The 22,201-nt window shown below is 38.0% G+C and overlaps 2 protein-coding genes across 2 annotated transcripts in view; one reads left to right on the top strand and one right to left on the bottom strand.

Moving 5' to 3' along the window:
* The window catches only part of LOC309667344 (uncharacterized protein), a 180,913-nt gene extending 173,187 nt beyond the window's left edge, over window positions 1–7,726 (top strand). The window contains 1 exon segment of the mRNA XM_082475725.1: window positions 1,435–7,726. The gene's annotated coding sequence lies outside the window, so the exon portion shown is untranslated.
* CD164 (CD164 molecule) lies at window positions 7,592–22,100 on the bottom strand. Its single transcript, XM_082475464.1, has 6 exons — window positions 21,805–22,100; window positions 18,788–18,871; window positions 17,305–17,376; window positions 15,804–15,839; window positions 11,739–11,795; window positions 7,592–10,087 (listed from the first exon to the last, which is right to left on the bottom strand). Exons 1-6 carry the CDS (start codon window positions 21,986–21,988, stop codon window positions 9,921–9,923), a joined length of 600 nt encoding a protein of 199 aa, XP_082331590.1. The 5' UTR covers window positions 21,989–22,100; the 3' UTR covers window positions 7,592–9,920.
* Between the last annotated feature and the right edge of the window lie 101 nt (window positions 22,101–22,201).

The following is a 22,201-nucleotide window of genomic DNA, read 5'->3' as shown; positions in this document are numbered from 1 at the left end:
GCAGAAAACAGATGGATCTTAGAAAATGACTAGGGACTATCAGGTTCACGCCTTAACCAGGTAGTGATTCCAACTGCAGCTGCTATCCCAGATGCAGTATCTTTGCTGGGGCAAATGAGTATGCCCTTGGCACTTGTTATGCTGTTATAATGCCTTTTGCTCCATATCAAATTGCAAGGACACACCTTAACCAGGTAGTGATTCCAACTGCAGCTGCTATCCCAGATGCAGTATCTTTTTTAACATCTTTATTGGAGTATAATTGCTTTACAATGGTTTGTTAGTTTCTGCTTTATAACAAAGTGAATCAGTTATACATATACATATGTTCCCATATCTCTTCCCTCTTGCATCTCCCTCCCTCCTGCCCTCCCTATCCCACACCTCTAGGTGGTCACAAAACACAGAGCTGATTTCCCTGTGCTATGCGGTTGCTTCCCACTAGCTATCTATTTTACGTTTGGTAGTGTATATATGTCCATGCCACTCTCTCTCTTTGTCACATCTTACCCTTCCCTCTCCCCATATCCTCAAGTCCATTCTCTAGTAGGTCTGTGTCTTTATTCCCATCTTGCCACTAGGTTCTTCATGACTTTTTTTTTTTCCCTTAGATTCCATATATATGTGTTAGCATACTGTATTTGTTTTTCTTTCTGACTTACTTCACTCTGTATGACAGACTCTAACTCCATCCACCTCACTACAAATAACTCCATTTCGTTTCTTTTTATGGCTGAGTAATATTCCATTGTATATATGTGCTGCATCTTCTTTATCCATTCATTCGATGATGGACACTTAGGTTGCTTCCATATCCTGGCTGTTATAAATAGAGCTGCAATGAACATTTTGGTACATGACTCTTTTTGAATTATGGTTTTCTCAGGGTATATGCCCAGTAGTGGGATTGCTGGGTCATATGGTAGTAATATTTTTAGTTTTTTAAGGAACCTCCATACTGTTCTCCATAATGGCTGTATCAATTTACATTCCCACCAACAGTGCAAGAGTGTTCCCTTTTCTCCACACCCTCTCCAGCATTTATTGTTTCTGGATTTTTTGATGATGGCCATTCTGACCGGTGAGAGATGATATCTCATTGTAGTTTTGATTTGCATTTCTCTAATGATTAATGATGTTGAGCATTCTTTCATGTGTTTGTTGGCAATCTGTATATCTTCTTTGGAGAAATGTCTATTTAGGTCTTCTGCCCATTTTTGGATTGGGTTGTTTGTTTTTTTGTTATTGAGCTGCATGAGCTGCTTACATTAATCTTGGAGATTAATCCTTTGTCAGTTGCTTCATTTGCAAATATTTTCTCCCATTCTCAGGGTTGTCTTTTGGTCTTGTTTATGGTTTCCTTTGCTGTGCAAAAGCTTTTACGTTTCATTAGGTCCCATTTGTTTGTTTTTGTTTTTGTTTCCATTTCTGTAGGAGCTGGGTCAAAAAGGATCTTGCTGTGATTCCAGATGCAGTATCTTTACTGGGGCAAATGAGTATGCCCTTGGCACTTGTTATGCTGTTATAATGCCTTTTGCTCCATATCAAATTGCAAGGACCACAAGAGGCAGTTTGCTTTTACCTGGAAGGGCCATAATATACCTTCAAATTCTTGCCTCAAGGCTTCGTCAGTTCTCCTGCTCTGTCATGATATAGTTCATAGAGACCTAGAGCATCATAATATTCCACAAACATCACACTGATCCACTACATTGACAAAATTACGCTGATTGGATACGATGAGCAGGAAGTATTAAGTACTTAGGTGCCTTAGTAAGACTCGTAAGAACTAGAGGGTGAAAGATAAATCCTACAAAACTTAACTGCAACAAAGTTTCTGGGGGTTTAGAGCATGATGAACCCCCAGGATGAAAGACATATTGCTTCATCTCACAGTATGTTACCATGAAAAAAGAGGTATGATGCTAAGTAGGCCTTTTTGGATTTTAAAGGCAAACATATACTATATTTGAGTGTGCTACTTCAACCAACCTAGAGAGTCACCCATAAGACTACCAATTTTGAGTAGGAAATCACTCAGGAAGGCCCTGTTGTGAATTTGAGTTAAAGTATAAGCTGCTCTGCCATTTAGGTCCTATGATCCAACAGAGCCAATGATACTAAGTGTCCAGGAATATAGGGACACAGCATGGAGCTTCTGTCAAGCACCAGTAGAATCACAGGGCAGACCCCTAGGATTTTGGAGCAAATCTTTGCCCTCTTCTGAAGATAACTATTCTCCTTTTGCACCTTGGTAGAGACTGAATGTCTAACCAAGGGAGATTAGGTGATCATGTAGCCCGAGCTTCCCATCATGATTTGGGTGTTGTAGGACCCACTTAGTCATAAACTTGAGCATGCACAGCAGCAATCTATCATCAATGGAAATGGTATACAATAGACTTAGCTTGCTTGAGCTGGTCTGCAAGATAAAAATAGTGTTCTTGAACACGTGGCTCAATACCAACTCCCATTGCCTCTTCTCTCTCAATCCATACCTCTGACCTGAGGTGCTCTAACAACTAGCTGGCCAAAAAAGAAAAAAAAAAAAAAATCAAGCCTGCTTTATAGATAGGTCTGCATATGTTGGTTCCACCCAAAAGTGGACATCTGTAGCACCGGGGTGGACCTGAAGGACAATGGTGAAATAAAATCCTCCCTGTGAGCAGAACTTTGAGAGTACATTTGGTTGTCCGTTATGTCTGAATGAGAGATGACCACAGCTACAGATCTATACTGATTCATGGGCTGATGCTTTGGTTATCCAAGGACTAGGAGGAAACAGGATTGAAAGTCTGGTGATAAGGAAGTCTGGGAAGAGGGATGTGGATGGACCTCTGAGAATGGTCACACACTGTGAAGATATTTGTGTCCCATGTCAATGTCCAGCAAAGGTCATCCACAGCAGAGGAGGCTCTTATTAATCCAGTGGACAAAAAATAATGTACTCTGTGGGTGTCAGTCAACCTCATTCCCCACCTACCCTAGTGCTTGCTCACTGCGCCCATGAACAATATAGCATTGGTGGCAGGGCCAGAGGCTTTGAATGGGCTCAACAACATAGACGTCCCCTTCCTAAGGCTGGCATGCACTACTGACAAGTGCCTAATCTGTCAAGAGCTGAGACGAATACTAAGGCCACAGTACGGCACCAACCCCATGGGTGACAGTCATCCACCTGGTGGCAGTTTGATTACATCAGACCCCTTCTATCATAGATGGGGCAGAGATTCAACTTCACTAAAACAGACATGGATTCTGGACATGGATTGCCTTCCTGTCCATAATGCTTCTTTCAGCATTACCACCTGACCCATGTCATATACTCACAGAATGCCTTACCCACCGTCATGGCATTTCCTATAGCATTTCTTCTAACCAAGGAAACAACTTCACAATAAAGGAAATGCTGCAGTGAGCTCATGAAATTAACATACCCCCACACCCAGAAGTGGCTGGTCTAATTGAAAGGTGCAACAGCTCACCGAGTATTCGTGCGTAACAGTTGGGAGACACCACCCTGCAAGGATGGAATTCTGTCTTAAAGGTAGCATCTGGCTTGAGATGGAGTATATGGGTCCAAGATCAAGGGGTGGCAAAGGGAATGGCTCCTCTCACGATTATACTTCTCATCCCAGCAATCTCGAACTGGGCTGGTTTGGAGGTCTTAGTTTCCAAGGGATGCTTCAACTAGGGACACAACAATGGGCCTACTGATCTAAGATGAGACTGCCGCTTGGCCAGGATTCTTTTGCCACGAAACCAATACGCAGCAAAAGGTTTTACTACACTGGCTGGAATGATCAATTCTGATCACCAAAGGGAGGTTGTATTGCTGGTACATAATTGAGGCAAGGACTATATCTGGAACACAGGGGATTCTCTGGGTACCGGAGAAACAGAAAAGGTTAATGAAAAATGACAGCGACCAAAACAGGTAGGACAATTAGAGGATTCAGAACCTTTGGTAATGAATATTTGGGTCACTCCACCAAGTGAAGAACCCTGACCAACTGAGGTTCTGACAAAGGGCAAAAGAAATATCGTATAGTGGAAGTTCATAAATTTAGAAACAAGGGCTTTGAATCTACCCCTTGTTGCCTGCTCCATCCATTATTATGGTGAAAATGGAGCTGGGCCATATGAATACTTCTTTTGCTAGGTGGCATGTTTTGTCAGTAGAAGGTACTGGAGGGACTCCTCTTCCTGGTTCTGGGCAGATTCTTACAGTGCCCAGCTCTAGCAGTGCATATAGCTTAGCAGTACAGTGTCACCTTACCCTGTACCCCCTGTTGGATGACTTCACAGACTGCCACTGGTGTAGTATCTCCTCATGGATAGCTTCCCTGGCACCATCGCCAAGGGATTTACAGCTCTCACAAGCTTCATCCCAAGAGCCACAGTTGTATCTTGATTTCTGGAATCCAGCCACAAGGAACAGATAGTGGCTATTCCCTAGATTTGCTATTCTCTTTACTGCTTTGCAGATTTTTATTTCTTAAAACATTACAGATAATATGCCCCATCACTCCAATCTACTCCTACAGTTAATACTTCTGTCAAATCTTCCTGTTCATATTATGTGGCTTCTGTCTCCTGCTGAAACAGACACCAAAATCAAAGACTTGAAAATAGTGATTGAAGAAAGTCCACTGACCATAGGTTAGCACCCAGCATATTTTAAGATTAAAAAATCTACAAAATGTTAAGACGATAGAAAAACAGGCAATTCACAGAGGAAGTACAAATTAATTATAGTCACCAAATAAATCATTCTACTTACCGGAATATTAAAATTTAACTTTGCCAATATCAAGGTAAGGACACAAAACATTCTGATATCTGCTGGTGGGGACTGGAAGGCAATCTCAGTGTGTTAAAATTTTTAAAGTGGAAACCCTGTGACGTAGCTGTTCACTTCTCCATGTTTACTCTAGAGAAATATTCATACATAAACAAGGTGACAGGTACAAAGATATTCTTTAGAAAACAGTAAAAACTACAAATTACAAACAACCTAATTGTGCTTCAATAGGTAGATACTTAAAATATTCACACTACATATACCAACAGAGAATTTAAGAATTTGGTATAGCTAATGAGTGGAAAAAAGTTGCAGGATAATGTTAAAATTAAAATCTACATCATATATTTTTTTAAGGGTACATTTAGTTATCTGTATATAAATTGCTGAGGGGAAGAGTTTAACACCAAACCAATTCTAGTAATTACCTCTGGAAAGTGGAGGAGGGCAAGGAAGGGGAAGGGGCTAGGGATGGTCAAAGCAGACTTTACCTGTAATAGTTCAAGAAAAAAAAAAATGTATTTATTACTTAAATAATTAAAAATTAAAACTAAAGTCCTATCTTGAACTTTTTCTTCCAGCCAAGATGAAATAAGAGACTGGATATACCCTGAAACAAATGAAAAACTAGACAAAACACATTAAACAGTGGTTTTCAATACATTGGACTTTAGGCAAAGGAGGATAGTGATCCCCGAAGGAAAGAAAACCACCGACCCAGCTTACTGCCTTGAATTTCTAAGCCATGATGCAGGAAGGAAACAACCAGGCAGAGCTCAGTGGACTTCCTGAGTTGAGGAGATGGAGCTGAAAGTTAAGGGAGACGAAGGGAGATGGAGTTCCCAGGGCAGAGGACCAGGGAGGAGAGAACTACACAAAATGGAACTCCAGAGATTTGCAGAGGGCACCCCTCCCCTCAAGTATTCAGCAATGTATTGGTCAGCACATGTACATGAGGAAACTACCCAAGGCTGGGGAAAGGTTTAGAGGAAACAGTACCTGGAATGCACACAAGTCTAGGAATAGAGGCTGTTTCCACTAGCCCAGACCAGAAAGCCTCTTAATCCAGGGGGCACTACGTACACAGAACTGGGGAACAATTAGCCCTAGAACAAATGCTCTGGTCTCACCTAACAAAGCTTAAAAGCAAGACCTGAAAGGATCCAACTGTTTTCATAGTTTTCAACTATGTCCCAGAACAAAAATAACCGGCATCCAACAAGTTAAAATTTATGTCTGGCATGCAATAAAAAATTACCAAGCCTACAAAGAAGTAGGAAAATATGACCCATAATGAGGGGGGGAAAAAAAAAGTCAATGAACAGAAACTGACCCAGATGTTAAAAGCTGTTATATGTTCAAAAAGTAAAGATGGAACATGTAGAAACATGAAAAACACCCAAATTGAACTTTTAAAAGTGACGACACCTGAAATGAAAAACACACTGGGTAAGATTAACAACAGATCAGACATAGCGGAAGTTGTTAGTGAACTTGAAGGTGGTAATAATCTGACATGAAATAGAAAAAGATTTTTTAAAAACCTGAACAGTGCATGGGTAAACTGTAAGTCACCTTCTAGCAGCCTCTGTGTAATTAGTCTCCAACACAGAGAATGGAAAGGGACAGAAAAAGATACCTGACAAAATAATAGCTGAAAGTTTTCCAAATGTGACGAAGAACCATAGAAACTCAACAAACCTCAACCACAAGAAACAAAGAAAACTGCAGCATAGCACATCACAATCAAAATGCTCAAAATGAGTGATAAGGAGAAAAATCTTTAAAAAGAGGGGAAAAAAAAACATGTACTGAGAAACAAAAGATAAAGATGAGATTTCTCATAGGACACGATGCATGTGAGATGTTGGATCAACATCATTAAAGGGCTAAAAGCAAAAATGTCAACCTAGAATTCTATATCCAGTGAAAACGTCTTTCAAAAACGAAAGCAGACACACAAAAACTGGAAGAATTCCTCAACAATACCTGTACCATCAAAACTAGAAATGTTCAAGGTTAAAGGACATCCTTTAGGCAGAAGGTAGATACCACCAGCAACAGGTTATCTACACAAATTAAGGAAAAGCACAGGGATGGTTAACTACATGGGGAAATACACAGGACTTTTCATTATCATCAAAAAAAAAAAAAAAAAACAAGAAAAAAACCTATTGTGAACACCATTCTTATCAAAATAACAATTTTTCTCTAGCAATGTTTTTGGGAGCCTTCAATCCACTCTTCTGGGTTTTAAGGCTGATAGGTGAGTATTTATTCTCTCTTCTTAGTCCAAGTTCTGTGATTTAATATAGAATATAATGTTGCCCCAAACATGGGCCTAAAGAACCAGATTTCACATACCAGCATGTGGCTTGGTCCTAGATATTTATACCAAAGACTCTGAACAAAAACCCAATTTTACTTTATATGCAATCTGAATAAGGCAGAAAGTCACAAACAAGCTTTCAGATATCTAACAACAGATGGTATTCTCATAAATACTTGCTTAACTAGCACATAAGTAGATGATTTCTAATGATTTGAGGAAGATCAACTTGCATGTCAATCCCACAGGCATACCAAGTCCTCCCTCCAACTATCATTTCTAAGGCTCTGTTCTCCACTGATGAATACGTCCCTTAGTTACTATCTGCTAGTCTTCAGGAGCAATGAAAAACTGAGGAGACAAGCCATCCCCCAACAGACTAAGGTAAACTCACTAGCATCAAACTTCATAATCAAAATATAAAAACATACTTTAGTTAATAAAAAAGAGCAGATTAATCCAACAAACATGTAGATTTATTTTAAATCAGTTTGGTACATGATACAGATTGGTTTTGCAGTTTTTAATGAACTGAAATAGAAATTTCTAAATACAGCAGTGTTTGTGCAACAAATATCTGTAAGGTAAAATAAGGGATTTTAATAGAACTACAATCTGAATGAACAAATCAGATGAAAAATCTGAAAAGGTTTCTATATACCTTCTGGATTAAAAAGAACCCAAAAATTATTAATGGCCCAAGATACTAAACTGCTAAAGGAAGAGGGGAAAAGCCTGTGAGTTCTGTTGTAAGAGCTCTTTTTGTAAAATCTAATTCCATATTATGATTCTGTTAGAGCAGTATTCAAAATTACAGAAGATGTGAGGCTTCATCAGCTATATTTTCACAAAAATAGCTATAGTGTTAACATTAATGTGTGGCAAGGTATTCCTATCTAGGTAAATGACAATTATACCATTGTAGCTAATTTTTACCACTTTGGGAGAATGGAAATTCTGTATATTTTCAACTGAATCTTGTATCTTAAAGCACTCACTAAAAACTAATAGCCATGGCACCATAATAAAATTTTTTGTGAGGTACCTAAAATATTACTACTGAGGGAAACAAAAATGTGAGGTAAGCCTACCTTTCCCCAAAAACCTTTGAAGCCAGAGATTTTAAACAATTAAGGCACTTGAAAACATTAGGTATATGTACCAATGTGCAAGTAAAACAAACTTTAGCTGTACCAGCAAGTAAAGAAGAAACAGTAAATCTTCATTTTAAGAACCTTTAATTATCTAAATGTAAGGAATTTTGGCTTATGAAATGGACCAAAGCAACTTGTCATTTCTTACTAAAAAATATTGAAAACCAAGTGCTAAACACAGCCACTATAGGCTAAAGAAACTAAAACAAAAAACCTTAATGACCTAGAAAAGCAAAAGCTCATTTTAAACTGACTTAAGCCTCTGAACTAATCCAATGTGTCAAAGGCAGGGAAGAAGTATCCCTCTAAACCTGAAAAAACTAGTGCTTCATAAGGAAGCTAAAGAAATAAAAGTATGCATGCTTATTATACTACAGCAATTGAAACTGAGAAGAAGACAGGATGGAAAAGGAGAAAAAGTACAACCTGTTTATCCAGGGCAATCATCTTTAAAAATCTACAGTAATCTGATCAACTAAAATTTTTTCTGAAATTACACTGCTCACATTTGCTGTCTCAAAACTTAAAATGATTGTCTCATTTAAAGAGTTAATAAATGATTCTAAAACAACTTCTTTCTTTCTTGCCTTACAGAAGTTACTTTTCCAGAAAGCTTTGTGGAAATCCTTTTAAGGTACAACAGTTTTAGGATAATTTTTTGAAGTACAAAGGAAAATATAATTAAATCAACTTTATCTCTATACTTTTTAACAGCCATAAGCAAAATGCTGGGAGATTCAATAGATGAAGGCTTTTGACTTTGTATAACATCCTTTAAGTTACTCAGGCTTGAAATAAAGTAGGTACGTTTTCAATTAAATACTAACAGTATGGTATCTAAAAGCAGGTTTACTACTGCTCACATCAACAGTTACATCCTCAGACCAACCTTTCCCTTCATTAATGTGAAAGAACAAATCACCAACATTTTAAGTTACAGTCTACCTTTCAGTCTTTTAAGGCACTGTTCTTTATTTTCTCAATGATATAAGGTGCTTTACAAGTATGAACAATAACCTGCTACACTTTGTTTTGTATCCTTTCCATTCATTTCTTTAAATCTGGAATGTAATTCCCTGTGTGGCATCTTTTTTCTAATGTAGAAAAAATAACTTATCAAGCACAAAATTTTACTCTAAGGATACTAAATTTATAAATTTATTCCACTTTTGCAATGACAGCCCAAAATCCACCTGACTGATGCTCATTTGGCACATTCTTCTCAATTCTGGTCACTAAACTACATCCTGAGTTAGGATGAAAAAATGCAGCTTTCAGGCTTTAAAATGACTACATGTAAATTGCCAAAAGAGTCATGAGGTTGTCTGAGCAGGACAATGTTTTCCATCACTTACAGAGTTACATTTGGCATGTCAAGAAGAGAGAACATAATCCCACAGCAGCAGCCATTTAAAATAAAAGAAGACAGCCACAAGGATTCATGCAGAATATTTTAAATATTCCCGTTGAGCAAATAGATTTAACTGATTTTTCTTCAAGGGCGATGCTCCTATATGCATCCTTTGAAAAATTAAAGATCCTAGAATAGCGTCTTCCATGTGGGACATCTTGAAAGATAATATTTTGGTTTCAGTGAGTTACACACCAGTCCTTGTTAATTTAGCGGGTCTGTTTACAGAGTGTGGTAGTTTCGTTCTTTAGATTTGCAGAATTTATAGAGAAAGAAAATTACAGCCTGCACACCCAAGACAAGGACAATTCCTCCAATGAAACTGGCTGCATCAAACGTAGACTTCCGCGCAGGTTGTGAAGTCGGAGTTAAAGTGGTATTAGTTGTACCTGTTAAATGAAATGAAAGAAATAACACTTAATAAGTCTCATGATCCTCTATGATAATTTCAAGACTCACCTGAGCTTCTTTTTTGCCATGTGTTAAATTCTATAAAGTATTTCCTCTTGTGTCAAGTCTTTACAGCTTCCTAATTGAGGAAGACAACCATTTATCAATCCCGTTCTTCATTCTATCCAGCAACATCAAATGGTCAATGCTGCTATATAATTTCAAATATGAAAATGACAAAAATGACTCTCCTGGCACATTATGCCCTGGAAACATGTCAAGCACTTTTAAAACTTGGTTTCTTCAGACTACATATTTTAGTTAATTGCTAAAGTAAATATTAATATTTGTGTTTAAAATTTATACAACTTTTGCATTTTACTAAATATATAAGGTAAATAAAAATTTGATTACTTTTTCAAATTACAAAAATAATCTTAATAATCTACAATTATAATCTTATAAATCTGCAATTTGTAATTCTAACAAGCAGAACTCATCATTAAAGGCATTTAAATTTTACTCTGCAAATTTTATAATGAAAAAGTATTACCAAAGGAAATAAAGCACAAAAATTTAAATTCCTTTTCAGGCAGTAAAATGTTTCAACAAGAAACAAAACAAAAATTCCTTTTCAGAGACTAAAATGTTTCAAGTGGAGCACCATCCACTTTAACAAAAAGCAATTTTTCTTTTTTTTTTAATTTTTGGCTGTGCCACACGGCACAGGATCTCAGTTCCCTGACCAGGGATCCAACCCATGCCCCCTGCAGTGGAAGCATGGACTCTTAACCACTGGACCACCAGGGAAGTCCCAGCAATTTTATATTTAAAATAAATTTTATTTTCTTAACTGGAATAGCAAATATATACTGGTTCCTGTGGCTGTATAAGTTGGCCAGCTTTAAAATTAATTACAACTGTTCGTATTTCTTCTTGTGAAGATAGAATGGCTTCGCTGCAATTTAGAGAAAGGTAGCACAAGAATGAAACCAAAAGGATCAAAAAAACCATAAAATATTCATGAGAATCAAAACAGTATTATAAATATGGCTGGAGGGAAGGGTTCCTAACCTGTGTACCTACAGTGCCCTGTGGCATAACCTAAATATGATTTAGTTAATAACGTCAAATCATTAATTAATAAAAAGTTAATTTTCACACACACTATCAAAGGTTATAAAGGAAAATAAGAAATGGTAAGAAATATGAATGAGGTGCACATTTGGTAGTGATCTTGGCTTTTTAGACCCTTCACAGCAAAAAGGATGGCTATATTACCTTCACTCAAACTGTCATGGTCTAATACAGCACACAACCAATCCCTAACAGTAATCAGTATTTAATTTTTAAGCTATAAGAAATTAGATTTCACCTACAGGTTGTACTAAAAGGGTTTTGGAAAACCATTACCATTTAATTCTAACATGTCACGCCAAATGTGGTTACACTTTAAAAATCCAGAAGAGGACTCTCAGCAAACATGTCATTATTGCTTTAACAGACTACTTTCTTGGTCCTCCAAATACAAGAGATGAATTTCAGTCATAACTATTCATTAATAAAATTGGACAGTGAGAGCAGAAATAGTAAAAGGCAACACTGCACACACATCCTACCTCACTGTTAGTTTAAAAAAACCTCAATTACCTGATGTAGTAGCTGTGGTGGAAGCTGTAGAAGGGGAAGGCAGAGTTGTGGTTTTAGCTGGAATGTAAACAAAATGTATTAAAAACTTAAATTTCTCAATTATCTAGCATCTTTTAGAAACACTACTACCACTTCAACACACTTTCAAATTTTTTAGAGAATAAAGGCCAAATCTCAGTTAATGGTTCACTAACATATCTATGCATCCAAAATATTAGCTTTGAAGTGTATTTTAAAACATTAAGCAATCATAAAATTCTATCTATGTTAACATCTATGTACATATCTAAGTATAAAAATTTATGTATACACCTGGATAAAGTTGCAAAAAGACATACAGAAGGGCAAGAATTAGTATTTAGGTGAGGGAACTACAAGTTCTTCCCCAATAATCTTGCTTCCAAGACAAAAACTATTAATAAGTCATGGTAAGAAACAAATACAATTCAGTCTCTGTAAGTATCAAGATTTGCTTATCTTCTTCATTTCAAGGGCTTGGAAAACTTTTCTTAATGAGGCAGACAGTAAATATTTTAGACTTTGTGCACTGTGTGATGCACCAGCAGTCAAAGACAACAAGCAAATGAATGGACATGGCTGTGTTCCAAAAAATTTTATTTAAAAGAACAGGTGCCCTGGGGCCATAATTCCCCATCTAAATGATGTTAAGAGCCCAAGGGTAAGCTCTCATCTACCATACTGCATGAGTGTCTCTAAAGAAATGCACTCATGGGAAGAATCAGTTTGAATGTAAAAACATTTTAGGAACTAAAGCACTATATTGAGACTTCTGATAGTATCGATACTACTAATAGATATTAGTAAACGCTATGATATGTTCACACGCATTTATTTGTACCCCTTTCTCTCTTAACTGTAAGCACCGTGGTCCAGCTTTTGGTTGGACAGTTAGGTCATCTTTCATTTCTGCATGCTATGAACATCTTACAGGGCAATATTTGATCTCATCTCTGATAGGACTGATTCTTATACAGAATTCCTAGATTACAGGGTATGGTTATTTTAAGACTCACAATCCCTTCAAAGTTTTTGTTGCTTATACATTTTGTGAAACAAAAAATACACTTCATAAATTAAACATATATCAAATTCTTTTCCATCTTAAAATACTAATTTTGTCTGATAACATTAGGGGAAAAACTTTGCAAATTTGCTATTTGTTTCTCACTACCCATCCTCTGAACACGGTAAAATATACATATATATATATATATATATATATATATATTTTTTTTTTTTTTTTGAAATCTGCACTGGTTTAAATCTCTGAAGCATTAGAAGCCCACTACAAAATCAATGAAGGCAGAGCTATGAGGTTTAATTTTCGGGTATTTGTAGAAGTTGCCCTCACTTTTTAAAAAATAATTCATTTTTTGAAATAGGCAAAACATTTACATATTTTTACTTTTGACCAAAGTATTACACTGGTAAAATTTTCAAAATCAGGCACTACTTAGGGAATACCTTGTTGACCTACCCTATGTTCCTTTCATTTAAAAAAAATAATTCATAGGTTATAAAAGCTGCTACTGGTGATAGAAAATTTAGAAAATACAGTAGAAGCATTTAAGTGATTCTATCACTCTGAGAAACATGTTACTTCCTGCTGGCCATTTTTCTAGACATATATACAACAAAAAAATAAAACTGTACTGGAACTATTTAACACAGTTTGTTTTCTACTTAATATATATTTTCCACTGTATTTCTAATATAATTTAGTCATTCTACTGTAAGATACTGTTACCTATAAATATTTTTATTTATGTTTATATACTTATATTATTTGTACTGGTGGAAGACTATATAATTAACCCCATTGAAAGCCTATCTACATAAATCAGATTCTCCTTGCATTGTTTCTTTAACAGTTCCTTTATTTCTCACTTGCTCTCTTCAGCAGCTGACACGGAAGAGACCATTATAAACGCTGCTCTTCAACCACTAATTACCACTCAAATGATGCATTTTCTGCAAGCAAGCTATGACCTCCTTCCACTTCACAGAACCAAAGAGAGAGAAAACAAAAGACATTCAAGGAGATCACAGGAGAACCCAGTGTGAAGCAAGTAGAACTACATCAAGATTCATAAGGAAGAAATGAAAAGCAACCCACAATAGTTTTGGGGAAACTATTTCCTCCTCTCCCCCTCTCTGTTCATATCCTACCTTCTGGAAATTCATATTCTTTCACTATCTCTGCTTTCATCAACTTTTAACAACATCCTCCTTGTCAATGACTTCTGGTTTTATGAGCACACCACTGTTTGCTCTCCAAAATACGTCCTGTAGAATTTGCAGATTTCCATGGAGTGACTACTCCCATTGTAGCCAATACTTCAAGCTGCCAACATAGCATCACCGAGGGTACAGGTGGGATGAGCTGTGCCAGCAGAAGCCGGTACAAGCTAGCTCAACACTGCCAAAGTCTTTCAAAATGAGTTCTTAGCTTTGTTTCACCATCTGACCACTTTTTCCTCTAAAAAACTACACTTAAAACACATACACACACAAACACAGGTTTTTCTTAGGCACACGTCTCTGGGCTTACTTCTCTGCCCATCCCTACTCAGTTTCCTATCCAGTCCTCTTCCCACCTCTTACACATTGCTGTTCCCAAGAGCTTGGTCCTCAAGCCCTGTTCTCTCTCAAAGCTGCTCCGGTGGACTCTACCACTGCCTACACTGGTTAACTTATCTGTGCTGTGTAGCAAAGAGTTATCCCATCACCTCAATCATCAAGTGCTTTCCTTTCTACTTCCTAAGCCAATTTGCATACATCTGCAACTCCTCCGCTATTAGTTCTCTAGAATTACTACAACAGCATATCTCATTTGTGTTCACTCTTGCCTCTTTCCAATCACCTCTCTACACAGTTAAAGTAAGTTATTTTATTAAAATGCAAATCTCATCATGCTTCAAACCCACCAGCAAAGTATACAATGGCGCTTCCCAATCTGGCTCTTGACCTGCTGACTGTCCAGCTTAACTTGTTCTTGCCTTGTAGTGGACACTCCAAATGCCAATTCCCTGACTTTATTATACTCTTTTACCTCTCCTTCACATGAGCTAACCAGCCTGCTCCACTTGGGAAGTTCCCCTCAGATTTTACCAGTGTAATTTCAAGACTCAGTCAACATCTCCAGGAAGCTGTCACCACATATTACTCAACACACACACCTTCCTACAAATCCCCCAACACACTGTGCTTCCTGACCTTTCATAGTTCCTACAATAGACAAAATACTATCTTACTTGTGTTCCTATATCCCTATCTTCTAGCCTAGTACTTGTCCTGGAGAAGAGGTTTTTTAATTATTTACTCTTACTATCAAATTGGTAAAGATTTATACAAGGAGATATTATTTAATGCTGTTGAAGATGTGGTAAAAAACTTTCCAGTTGTTGACAGGAATGAAAAGCATATCTTTCTGGGAAGCAATCAGTATTAAGAGTCTTAAGATAATCATATCCTCTGACACAGAATGCTATTTGAATCAATCCTACCAGAGATGACAGCAAATACTTTCCTATAAGATATTCACTGCATGAAGAATGAAAGATGACCTAACTATCCAACCAAGAGTAGATGAGTAAAGTGCATACAACAATGTGTGCAGTAAGAGGGAGAACAATTCAAACCTGCATGGGCATATCATCCAATTTCCTAATAAGTATATTTATTTAGATACACACAGAGAAAAGTCTGGAAGAACTGAAAACCTTTTGGTGTACCTATGGATGATGAGAATTAATTTCCTTTAGGCGTCTATATTTCCTTAGAGTTCCACAAAATGCACAAAAAGCTGTTTGCAGACTCAACGTACAAAGCTATGGCAAATCTGCTCAAATTCAATGAACGTGAAACACTATAGTTATGCTTCACTGTCACAAATAGTACACATTAATGTAATTATTGTAGTCCAAGACTATGTCTACTCATTTTAAAAATCATACTAATGATTTTTAGATATTTAATTACTAAAGTTATTCATCAAAAAAAAGCTTCAAAAGAGGGGGAAAAGAGTCAATTATCTTGTATTACCTGTAGAATTGGTTGGCAATGCTGTGGCAGTGGGCACTATTTAAAAAACAAACAAACATGTAAGTCAAAGCTGTCTAAAATATCACAATCTGTAACACTATTTCCCAACCTGCAGTCATCTGAGTACCACTTTTACAATGTTTTCATTTAAGTGCCACATATGGAGTAGATAGTTGCTCTGTCCCAATATTGGCCTTCCCTTCTTTAGAAATAGCACCAATTTTTAGTGACACCCTCCCATGCAAAGACATTTCTTAGCCTCCCCTGCAGCTAGGTAGCCATGTGCAACTGCTAGGAAGTATCTGTAAGGTAGAGGTCTCTCACTTTCCCTTCCTCTTCCTGTTGGCAGGAAAACCATTTTGATGGCTGGAACATAAGCATTCACCTTGGAGAATAAGGTCAAAGCCATTTCTGAGGAACGACACAGTAAAAACCTAGAAGGAGCCTGGGTCTCTAATGGTTGTAGAGATGCCTCTCTAGCCCTCTAGCTGCACTGAAACCCAGATTTACTTTACACGAGAGCCAAATTAATCTATCAATTAAACCATTCTAATTCGGGGTTTTATGTCCTTGATAGCCAAAACTAATTCTAACTGATACATCAAATGAGTAGAATTACTTATTCAGTTTTTCTTCAATGTATTTTAAAATTCTATACTTAATCTTACTTCTAAGCAATATCATTATAAAATCACAGGTACACACACATTAAAATAAATATTAAAACTGTTTGTTCATTTACCACCTAAACCATATTAGGGACTCTACATTGGGTATAACTGATCTCATACTAACGAAAGTTTCAGTTACAAAGTTCAAGTTGGGAATGGGGAGAGGGGAGAGGAATGGGGAAACCCCTACCAAAATTAAATAGTTACAGGTAGTCTTTCAAGGTTACTGACACACTCTAGAAAAATCTTTTATTCTATTTATTATCTACACACCAAATCAGGAGTTTGACTTTCCAATTAATTTATAATCTTGTTAGAAAAATCAGTTTTCATCTAGGAATTTTTTTAAACTATTTCCTGGGCAAGGAGTAAAGGTTAAATAATCAAGTTCCCCAAACCAAAGTACAGAAAATGGAGGAATACAGAGAGGATTCATTTAACCATAGCACAAACTATGCTTCAGACTGTGATAATCACCAGTACCATAATCAAGAAAGTGCCAGAACAAGGTTGTCCAGGCCTGTAAAATGCAAATAAAGAGAGGGTGTAAAATACAGTGAGTATCTGGAAGAGTTAAAAAAAAAAAACGTAGAGGAGGAGATATCTGTACCTACAGCACTCCACAGTATGTACCAGCAAATGACTAAACCAAGCCTCAGAACACTGTCCTTTCAGCAATCAATATGAATATACTATTCAGATCCAAGTTTGTAACGAGATTAGAATTATGGAAATGCTTTAAACCAAATATTGAAATAAGGCTTCCTGAGGCAATGATCTTCCATACCTCTTTGTGGCCACTCTTCCCGGACGCCAATGTGAATACTTACCAGTACAGAATTCCGTGCTGTTCACCACCTTGCAATCACTAACTGTTGAATTATCTGAACAGTAGCTTTTACCTGTTATTGGAAGGGGACGGGAAGAGCATCAATTATTCACATTATCTCTGACTTCGTTACTATGCTCCAGAGTTGCTTCCAAAAATCGAACTCAGGTATAAACTCTCTAGAAGTCCACAGATAAACCAAATACTTTGTTATTATCTTTTTCCCATTGTTTTAGACATATTACACAGGATCTCTCCAAACATCCTTTTAAAATCCACATGAACATACTGAACAGTTAAGTCAGAAACACGTATATCTCAGAATTGTGGTACTATACCAGGAAGGTTGCTAGAATCCACAAGAGGGCTGAGTCAGTAGGGAGAAGTCCTTAGAAACTAATAAAGGCTTAGTAAACACTGGAGGTGCCCCACAGCAGCAGTGGGATCTCTGTTCCAGATCTCTGCTTTAGTCTTCTACACTTTCTAAAACCACTTTCCTGGATGGGAAGACCTGTAACATCAGCAAGGGAAAGCCTTCCCCAACATATCCTACAGTAAGGCAGGCATTCAATCTCCAAAACTTGCCAACTCTGCCATACAAGAGGGGAGGCGCACACTCTTAAATTCCATTTTATCAGCTAAAGAAAAGTGACCCTTACACAACAAAGAAGTTAATTCAAACTTAAGCTAATACCTTAATTTTAAAAGAGGCTTTTAAACTTTGTTACATAGTGACAATTTCCAGAACTCTTAAATTTTTCAATGAAGAATAAAAAAGCTTAACATGTAGCTTTGGCTTTTTCTTTATATAAAAAAAAAACCTGAGAGATTGTTTTACTGATAAGAAAAAAATGCAACCATCTTACCTTAAGAAAACAGAATAATTTATGCTGTAATCCAGTGGTTCTAACAAAAACCTTACTGGCATTTCAAACTATCTCCATCTAGCTCTTTATTCCTCAATCAAAGATAACTTTAAAACTTAACAATAGCACAAAAAAAGTCACTTCTTCCCACCTCATTCTCCCATATCTAAGTATCCAACAATGCTTCATGAGGTCTCTTTATAGTTCATCTAGTAGGACATCTACAGAAGATAAATGCCTCAAACATTTTTCTGGGGAACAGTTTTCAGGGGAAAATCCCACAGCTTTCTTTCACAGCTAATTTCAGCGTACTAGTATACTTAACCTAACCACAAAGGTCTAAAATTTCTCTTCCGTTTAAAGCTATTGAGCCTTAATTATCAAGTCTAAGAAATTAAAGGGGGGAGCATGGGAGACAACAAAAGATTTTAGGGAGAGTATTAAGCAATTGGTTAAAGTTTAAAGGAAAAGTATTTGATTTGCAAAATAAATAGTGCACACCATCCCAAATGTTTTACATAACTTTCAAGTGTTCAAGAATACCTTGCAGTATTTTTTAAATGTTAGAACAAAACAATATTGAACTCTCAAAATTAAAGCAATCCCAAAGTTTCTTACCTTTACATTCTATCCAAAAGCAGGTAGTGTTAGCAGCATTAGCATCAAAACAGGAAACACAGTTGTTGCGGCTTTCACAGATTTCTGGGGGTAAGAGTGGGGGTTAAAATATATAAAATCAATTAATTGGTATCTCATTTTGAGTTTGTACTAGTTACCTTTTATAAACAGCAGCAAGTATTACATACAGTACCAGACTTACTAATGCAGGAAAATGGCAAAACTTTATAACCCATCCACAGATGAACGGATAAATATGCTATACACATACAACGGAATACTATTCAGCCATTAAAAAAAAAGAAATCCTGTTATACACTACAACATGGATGAACCTTGAGGACATTATGCTAAGTGAAAATAACCAGTCACAGAAGAACAAATACTGCATGATTCCACTTATATAAAGTATCTAAAATGGTCAAAGTCTGAAGCAGAAAGTAAAATGGTGGTTGCCAGGAGCTGGGACAGGGGAAATGGAGGCTTGCTGTTCAATGAGTATAAAGCTTCAAGCAAGATGAAAAATTCTGGCGATCTTCTGTGCTTATAGTTAATACTGTACAGTACACTTAAAATCTATTAAGAGGGTAGATCTAACGTGTTTTTTTAAAACCACACACAGAAAAAAAAATTATAAAGTGGCTTACTAAAAAATTCCTATCATTATAAAAAACTTATGAAGCCAGAGGTCAACTCAAGAGAAAGGGGGGAAAAAAGCACAAGCTAGTGGGAACGCTCAATATTTCTTGGTACCTATCTAAACAACCCCTTTTTGCACAGCAACTATTTCAGACACTCAAGAGTTTCTTGAGGCATCCTTAAAAAAGAAAAATACTGGAAAAATACTGGAAAAAAGGCTGTTTAAAAAAGAAAAATACTGGAAAATAGGCTGTTTAAAAAGAAAAATACTGGAAAAAGGCCAACAACACTATACACAGGGAAATCACTGCCCCAAAACATCAGATGCAAACTGGAATTTTTTAATAGTAATAAAGATTTATTACAGGTTGAACCCAAGCTCCGATGATGCCTATGCTGAAAAATCTGAGATCGGTAATTCATAAATGGTCCACTTTTTCCGGGGTTTTCCATGACGGGAGGGTAAGAGACAACACATCTGGAGGGGGCTACAGTCACATAATTTAACAAGTTAGCAAGGTCTTTGTCAATAATTTAAGCCAAATGGCTCTGAGACAGGACATCAAAGGCAGCTAACTACAATTCAAAGTCTGGACAAACAAATGAACTATAGAAATAGGCTCTATACATTTTCCTAGAAGCTAGATGCCTCCAAAAAACATTCTCATTTGCTTTCCCCGTGCCTAAAAAAATAGTTCTGCACAAAAACATTGCATTTCAATATTTATCAGAGATTGGGACATATACTGTACCCTTTGGGGAGTGGCAGGGAGTCACAAAGTAGAAATAAGTTCTTCAGAGGTTTGTATACACATGAAAAATGTTAGTTGTTTAAAATCTTTTGTGCTTGATGATGAATATTCGGGTAGCACAGTGTATGTTACTTACAACGAACTAAACTTGCTGCCTTTCAGACTGCAGTTTATCCAACCACCACTTAACATAAAACACAAATCATCTCCTTTGCACTCATTTCAATTACACAAATGCAATTAACATATTTCCAAGCCTCTCTTTAAACTCACACACACCCCACCCCACTCCCCACCCCCCCAAAAAAAATTCTAGGAGGAAACTACCAAATAAGCGGAAAACGAAACAAATTCTGCTCTATCATCTTAGAAATAGTGCGGTTAGAATCTCCAGTATTGTACTGCAATTTCCTTTCTTCAGTAAAAGATGTTTGAATTTTGCCATTACATCTTTCTAAATCTAACAAATAACATTAAGTTTACTATATATGTAATTAAACTCCTACAAAATACAAAAACTAGAGAAGATATTGTAAAACAACGTAATCGGCCTGAAAAAGAAAAAAAAAAAGGTAAAAATTCTTACACTTCAGCAAGTCTTCGGTCTATATGCCAGTTACTCCTTGCCCAATATTAACTAGGATAACCAATCACACTAGACTGCAAGTTCTAGATATCTAAGGAAGTTCTTCACCTTATCTAAAATTTATCTTCCCTCCTCTCGCGCAGTGTTGTCACGGCATTGACAATTTCTGCTGTAAGATTCAGTGTATGCCTCAACCAGTCTCCGAGCTTAACAAAAGGTCCTGATCGAGTTTTAGAAAAACGATCAAACCTGGGTTCCAATCTCAGCCTCACAATCTACTAAACATACGGTTCTGGCGTAGTTACTTTATCTCCATCCACCTCCTAGGTTTCACCACTTATCTTCTAGTTTAGCCTAAAATACTAACACATATATGCGAAGCACCGGGTACACGAATGGGTACTTTTTCTCCTTTGCACACAGCACGGAGTGCAAAACTTTAATTAATTAAATGCTCAAGCCTCAAATATATCCCATACCTACCCGCCAAACCGATGTAATTAAATCTCAAGCGACTTATTTTTTCAGACCTAGCGCTGAGACACCAGCGAGCATTAGCCTGCAGCGTCTTTCCTTCTTTCGCCAACTTCGGGAGAAGCCTCCCTTCGAAAAGAAGATCTGGGTGGACAAACGACTAACCCCAGAGAGAGGGAGTTCGGTCTCATCGCCAACTTTGGAGGCGGTAGCCTCGCCCCATAATCAACCTCACTGCCGCCACCACGGAAGAAAGCCACGTCCCCTTTTCGGAGCCTGAATTGAGGCTGGAGATCACGAGGCACTTTTAAACAACACCTCCGGGCAGGACACTGTTGGGTCGTAAACAGCCCAACGGCCCTAAGGCTCAGCCGCCCCTTACCCCCGGGGCGATCCCCAACCGCGACCACCTCGGCCCGTCCCCGGCCGGACACGGACGGGCCGCCATGTTGCCGGACCGCGGCCAGCCCCGGCCCCGCGCGCACCACCCGCAGGGAGAGCGGCTCGGCCGGGCGGGCGGGCTGGCGCGCGGGCGAGAGCAGAAAGCCCGTTGGGCCGGAGCCCACCTGGTGCTGGAGTGGTGACCGTCGGGAGCGTCGGCGGCGGCACCGGGGTTGTCGTGGTGGTGCTCGGTAGAACCGAGGGTGTAGACTCCTTCGGGGCCAGGGTGGTGTTCTGAGCCGCGGTCATCACGCAGAGCGTGGCCAGGCAGCCAGCGGCCAAAAGCAGCGGGCGGAAGAGCCCCGACATCGCGTCCTCCGCGCTGGCCTTGGAGAAAAAGCTAGGACACCCAACACTGCGCCCGTTCCTCCGTCCCCTGCGGCGCCGCCTCTCAGACTCCGCTCCCCCCGCGGGAGCGCTCCGGTGTCACGTGAGGGCGGCGTGCGGAGGCGTGGCGCCGGCGATACCAACTGGAATTCTACGGCAGGGGGAACAGAGGAATCGAGAGGAAACTAAGGGAGG

Source organism: Balaenoptera physalus (assembly GCF_965194825.1).
Source record: "Balaenoptera physalus genome assembly, chromosome: 9".
Lineage (NCBI taxonomy): Eukaryota > Metazoa > Chordata > Mammalia > Artiodactyla > Balaenopteridae > Balaenoptera > Balaenoptera physalus.
Note: the sequence above shows the minus strand (reverse complement) of the source record. Positions and strands in the feature narration are given on the sequence as shown.

Coding starts and splice junctions, on each gene's coding strand:
- CD164 (XM_082475464.1), bottom strand. CDS start 21,988: ATGTCGGGGCTCTTCCGCCCGCTGCTTTTGGCCGCTGGCTGCCTGGCC. Junction 18,872..21,804: donor GGTCACCACTCCAGCACCAG/GTGGGCTCCGGC, acceptor TCTTACCCCCAG/AAATCTGTGAAAGCCGCAAC. Junction 11,796..15,803: donor ATTGCCAACCAATTCTACAG/GTAATACAAGAT, acceptor TTTACATTCCAG/CTAAAACCACAACTCTGCCT.